The sequence below is a fragment of the Coptis chinensis genome, chromosome 9, assembly GCF_015680905.1.
Source record: "Coptis chinensis isolate HL-2020 chromosome 9, ASM1568090v1, whole genome shotgun sequence".
Taxonomy (NCBI): domain Eukaryota; kingdom Viridiplantae; phylum Streptophyta; class Magnoliopsida; order Ranunculales; family Ranunculaceae; genus Coptis; species Coptis chinensis.
Genome location: NC_141464.1, coordinates 33633067 through 33639066, shown reverse-complemented (window position 1 = coordinate 33639066; position 6000 = coordinate 33633067). Strand labels below are relative to the sequence as shown.

The 6000-nt window shown below is 36.5% G+C and overlaps 1 protein-coding gene and 1 pseudogene across 1 annotated transcript; one reads left to right on the top strand and one right to left on the bottom strand.

Moving 5' to 3' along the window:
• Positions 1-383: 383 nt before the first annotated feature.
• LOC147475649 (3-O-acetylpapaveroxine carboxylesterase CXE2 pseudogene) lies at positions 384-1728 on the top strand (annotated as a pseudogene).
• A 242-nt stretch (positions 1729-1970) lies between these two features.
• Positions 1971-3847, bottom strand: LOC147475648 (uncharacterized). The gene is made up of 3 exons (XM_086585485.1): positions 3796-3847; positions 3137-3734; positions 1971-2349 (listed from the first exon to the last, which is right to left on the bottom strand). The coding sequence occupies exons 1-3, from the start codon at positions 3845-3847 to the stop codon at positions 1971-1973; spliced, it is 1029 nt and encodes a 342-aa protein (XP_086441611.1).
• Between the last annotated feature and the right edge of the window lie 2153 nt (positions 3848-6000).

Below are 6000 nucleotides of genomic sequence, written 5' to 3'. Positions count from 1 at the left end.
GTCATCAAATTTATGACGCTTTTTGTTAACTTTTATGACGGGCTCTATAATGACCGTTGTTTTTAAAATGAAAAAATGTCATTAAACCTATTTCATGACGGCTAAAAGCCGTCATCACAAGTCTTTTTTTTAGTAGTGACTGTTGAAATGTAGATAATAAAGTAATAATCCTTGATTGGCTGCTAACAAAATCAAATTCTAATACAAATTATGACTACCAAATTACTAGGATATTCTAGACAGTGATTCCATGCACCTCACTTATATTCAAAACAAGTGCAGAGTTATGACATATGAATTATGATTACTTGCAACTTAAGAAATTTTGGTCTCTATATATAGTTTTTCATGGCTCTTAACCACCACAAGTACTTTCATCCTCTTCAACACAACGTCATGTCTAACATGGCAAGTCAAGCAGGTCAAGCACACCCTGATCGATACAAAGAACACAATATCATTTACAATCCTGATGAAACTCTAACTAGACTCATCTCTTTCCCATGTACTAGTACAACAGATCATAATTCCATTCCAAATCAACCTGTTTTCACTGAAGACATCCCTCTCAACCCAGTTAATAAAACCTGGATGAGATTCTTCAAACCCAATAACCCACCTCCTAACACAAAACTCCCTCTAATACTTTATTTCCATGGTAGTGGCTTCATAATAGGTAGTGCTTCTAATACCACGTTCCATGATTTTTGTACTTCTATGGCAATGGAACTATCTTGTGTTGTCCTCTCATTAGGATACCGTCTTGCCCCAGAAAGTCGACTACCAGCTGCTTATGAAGACGCGATGGAAGCCATAAATTGGATTCGGAACCAAGCGTTAGATTTGGACAGTGAGAATTGTTTGAAGGACATCGTTGACTTTTCAAAATGTTATCTCATGGGCATTAGTGCAGGTGGAAACATGATGTATCATGCAGGTCTGCGTGCGTTGTCAATGGATCTTCATCCTTTGATTATAAGAGGATTGATATGTAACCAACCATTTTTTGGTGGGCTGAAAAGGACTAATTCAGAATTGAGATTGGCTAACGAAAAGAGCCTCCCATTAGCTTCTACCGATATAATGTGGGAGTTGTCGTTGCCAAAAGGATCGGATCGCGATCATGAGTACTGTAATCCAGTGGTTGAAGGGAGTTACAAGGATAAGATTGGATTACTTGGAAGGTGTTTTGTGAATGGGTGTGGTGGGGACATTTTGGTAGACCGTCAGATAGAGTTTGCTAAGATGTTGGAGGAAAAAGGTGCGACTGTTGTGACATGGTTTCAAGAAGGAGGGTACCATGGAGTGGAGCTTTTCGAACCAGAGAAAACAAAGGCCTTGTTTTTTGTTCTGAAAGAATTTATATCTGGTCAATAATTTACGTTCTCTAGTATACAATATTTAACTAGTGATCTTGCTAGAGGAGTTTGGAATTATTTTGCGTCTGTATTTGGAGTTAATCTTAGTGGAGTTGTTGCTGTGAAACATGCTATGTCTCACTGGTATGGGCACTGAAAAAAAAAAGCTTGTTTGAGTTCTTTCCTAAAGAAGAGAACACCTCCTCTAATTGTTTGGGAAATATGGTTGGCTCCCAACAATAAGAAGTACGATATTGTTCCTATTTCTTGTCCGATGGTGATTAAGAAAATTTGCAACTGGTTGAGAAAACTCTCTTATTTTTCTGATCATGAAGCACCTTCTTCTTTTACTGAAAAAATTACTTTGCAAGCTTTTGGGGTGGAATATAGACTGGTGAGGGTAAAATGTCCTACACTCAGGGGCGGACCCAGCATTTCAACTCTCTCCGGGCTAAACAACGATAACCAGTCTTAAACCAAAAAAAATAATAATAGACACATTCCAAATAAACAAATGAAACACCAGAATTCACAACTAATTAACCAAATATATATATTAATTCATCAAAATATCTAATTAAGTTCGACTACAAATCTATTTAAAAAACAAAACTACTTAAATGGTATTTTGCGGGTCTTGCAGGCGTCAAAATCATCTATTACCAAATTCAGATCAATATCATTAGCAAAATCTCTTTCAATGTAGATGACCATTGAATCTGCAAGAAATTCATCCTCCATCTTGTTTCGAAGCTGTGTTTTGATAAGTTTCATGGCTGAGAACGCCTTTTCTGTAGTTGCTGTAGATATGGAAAGAGTAAGTACAAGACGAACCAATCTATCAATCAAGTGGTAGGACTTCGACTTTCCAGTTTCAACTAATCTTCTACACAGCTCAGACATCGTAGACATATTATGGAAAACTGAATTACGACAAACATCAATCTCATAGTGCTGCAGCTGAGTTCTCAATATAAGTAACTCTTGATCACTGAAATCTCAAAAGTAAAATCTCTCAGCAAGACTGCAAATATCATCAATCCTAAATGATCTGAAAGCATCTTTAGGGGTCAAAGCAAAGCTAAGAGTAAAAAGCTCTATTGTTTCTTCGGTGAATCTACTTTTCAACTCCATTAACTGAAAATCTATGGCACTGTTATATATATCAACACGATACCAATGCTCAAACGTTATGCAATCATGTTGCTGACAAGAACGACCCGTGCCCATCGTATAACGTGCATCCATATCAGGTATATCAATGTTATTCTTTTTGCAAAACGAGTCAACTTCACAAAAAAAAAGTGCTCCAACCATCGTCTCTCAGGTTTTGAAGGAGTACTTAGAGACTAGATGCATAGTGTTAAAAATGTCTTGAGATTGATCTTGCAGAGCTTTGCAAAGTATGTCAGTGATTCCCATAACCTTATGTAGCAAATGTAACATGAAAACAAACTCAAACGATCTAAGTGTAATAAGATTACCCTTAGCTTCCCCCCAGTTAGAATTAGTTGATCTGTTTTTTGTGTTGTTCTCAAGAACACGAGAAAGTGCACTAAATGAAACTATCAAACTCTTTACAGATCGAAAATGGGAGCTCCAACGAGTAGACCCAGCTCTCTGCAATGTCGTAATCTGATTCTCCCCCCTTCCTGTCTCCAGTTCACCATAATCAATCAATTTTGAATTTCTTCGACTTGAACAACTAGTAACTTCGGCTTGGCTTAGGAAGCCTTTTAAAATAATTGACAATTGTGCCCAACTTCAAAAAAAATAACCAAATATCTGATACATCTTTAGCAGCTGCAACCAATGCTAATTGTAAACGATGAGTGAAACAATGCACATAATACGCACTAGAGCACTCCCTAAGAAATAAAGCTTGCAATCCATTCCAAGCACCCCGCATGTTGCTAGCACCATCATACCCTTGACCCCTCATATCATCAACAAAGAGATTGTTTTGAACAAGAATATCACATATTTCATTCTTTAGGGTTTGTGAACAAGTGTCATCAACACAGACAACATCTAAAAACCGTTCACGTACAAAACTATCATAGTCGACAAATCTTAATACAATAGCCATTTGTTCTCTATTTGAAACATCTTGTGATTCATCAACAAGAATACAAAACTTAGCATCTCCAATTTCCTCGCAAATCTTACCCCTCACATGATCACTAATAATATTCAAAAGCTCTTTTTGAATATTCGGAGAAGTATATGTGGCTTTTTCGGAAGCACTATCTAAAACACGGTCAATATCAGGATCCAATTCAGCTAAGAAGTTAATAGTTTCAAGAAAGTTTCCACGATTACTTGACTTGATTGATTCATCATGTCCTCTAAGTGCACAACCTTGTAATACAAGCACTACAACATAAATCGCATTTCCTATCACTTAAAAAGTGATGTCAAAAGTATAAGACATCACTTTTGAGAGTGTTGTGAATGGTGGCAACGTGAAAAGTCAGAGTTTTCCACATCACTTTTTAAACGATGTCCACAAGTGATGTTACTTCACATCACTAAGTGATGTTACTTCACATCACTTTTTAATTGATGTCCACAAGTGATGTTATAACTTTGCATCACTTTTTAATCGATGTCCACAACTGAAGTTATAATATTTAACATCACTTTTCATTCAAATTCTAAATTACTTGTAAAGTGATGTGAAATAACTCTATAAATCACTTTAAAAGTGATGTCCCATTTATCAAAATAATAAAAAAAAAAAAACAAAAAAAAAAAAAACAAAAACAAAACAAAAAAAACAAAATTGCCAATATCATCCCAATATAATACCATTTTCCTGGTCATTTATCATCAAATAAAAATAAAATGTATTTTAAAATCACATTTAAACAGTTATGAGGTAAACGTTAAAATAACCGAATCCAAATAACCACAAATAAACCTTAACACATGAAAGTTGGAAACATAAGTGTGTAGAGCAGTCAACACAGTGTCAAAATCATAATAAGAACATATCACATGACAGCCAAAAGTACGATGGGAAAACCCTAACTTGATAATTAACACCTTATAACTTGTCCTTAAATTCGGAGAGAGGTATCATTTGCTCCTTCAAGCCCTTCCTCATATGAATCTCAGACATAAGGGTTGCTGCTTGCTTGCGACCCAGCCTCCAAAGGGTCTGAGGACATCATGTCCCAGTGATCAAACACACACTGTGGGAAGGCATGTCCGGATGTTGTAGCTCTGAGTGGACCGGAGAACCCGAATGACTCAATGACTAGCAAGTACGCTTTGATGTTATATAATGGACTAATGGAGTACTTGGCCTCTGCATCTCCTCAAAGACATGCCCACGTTTCTGATTCAAAACACCATAAATGCCACCAAGTGCCTACTCTGGGGCCTGGATCTCGACCATGTAAACAGGCTCCAATAACCTTGGCTTGGCAGTAATCTGTGAAGCATAGATGACTCTCCTTGTCGTTGGAATGACCTGACCACTCTGTGAATGGCATCAGCATGGAGCACGACATCACATACCTCAAAGAAAATACCCCTCATGTTCTTCAGATAAATAACCCTCCGCCTATATAGCCAACCAGCTTTTCAGATATGTACTTGGCAAGAAACACATCTCCCAGAATAGCCACAAAAGTTACAATTAGGTGCTCAGCAATTGCTTCGCCAGCCACACTCCAAGGAGATTGTACAACACCTAGAGCGATTGTTTAACTACGGCTGGTAGTATAGAATATATATTTGTTGTATGAATTAGGAAATATATATTTCGGAAGGAAGACATATAGCTAGAGACCACTGGTAATGTAAGAAAACAAGAAGAAGATGGAACTTTATGTTGATCTATGATAAAATAGATGGGAAATATATATACTGAAAAGAAAGACATCATGTCTAGGAATAGAAATTTAAGTCACAGAAACAGGTTCTTTGCATCATCAGACATACAATTGAGACTGACTCGAACCACCAAGATGGTAAACTTCCATACAATTTGTTCTATGACAAATCTCTACACATAACAATATATGCAAGGTAATTATGCATCTGATACAAATAATAAAGGATGAAAAGTATGAATACTCTTGGAAGTAAATTGAAATTATGCTGGTAAATGCAATCAAGGAACCATAGGGCATAGACAAGATTCCTTATTGTCTTAATAAGAATAAGAACAAGGACTTACACAGTGATAAGCCTTCTCATCGTAGGAAACCTGCTAATTGCAGGAGGAATGATACCAGAGAAGCTATTGTTTCCAAGAATCCTGCCCATTACAACAATTAGAGGGTAAATAAATAACATGAGATCCCAGTCAGCACAAAGGGGTAAAAAAGTAATCCTATTTATCTGTTTCTTACAAATAAGAGAGGGAATTCATATTGAAAAGGGAGCTTGGGATTTGTCCAGTTAAATTGTTGAAGCTAAAATCCCTAAAGAAGAAGTGGAAAGCTTCAAACAACATGAAGAAACTAAGACAATGGTACTTGAATGGAAGTATGTTTCTTCAATGAAAACCAGCAGGATTTGTTTTTAATGTACATGAATATGTAAATGAGGGTTTATGTAGGTAACAGTGCGGCAATAAAAAATGTCTTGTCCCCGATTTCAGAAACAAAAATCAATGTGAATGCGGCAG

What these genes read in the sequence shown, in the direction of transcription:
- LOC147475648 (XM_086585485.1), bottom strand. Translation starts at nt 3,847, where the DNA reads ATGTGGAAAACTCTGACTTTTCACGTTGCCACCATTCACAACACTCTC. An exon ending in CATTCACAACACTCTCAAAA is followed by an intron (nt 3,735 to 3,795) that starts GTGATGTCTTAT and finishes TTTATGTTGTAG; the next exon opens with TGCTTGTATTACAAGGTTGT. An exon ending in AAAGATGTATCAGATATTTG is followed by an intron (nt 2,350 to 3,136) that starts GTTATTTTTTTT and finishes TTGAGATTTCAG; the next exon opens with TGATCAAGAGTTACTTATAT.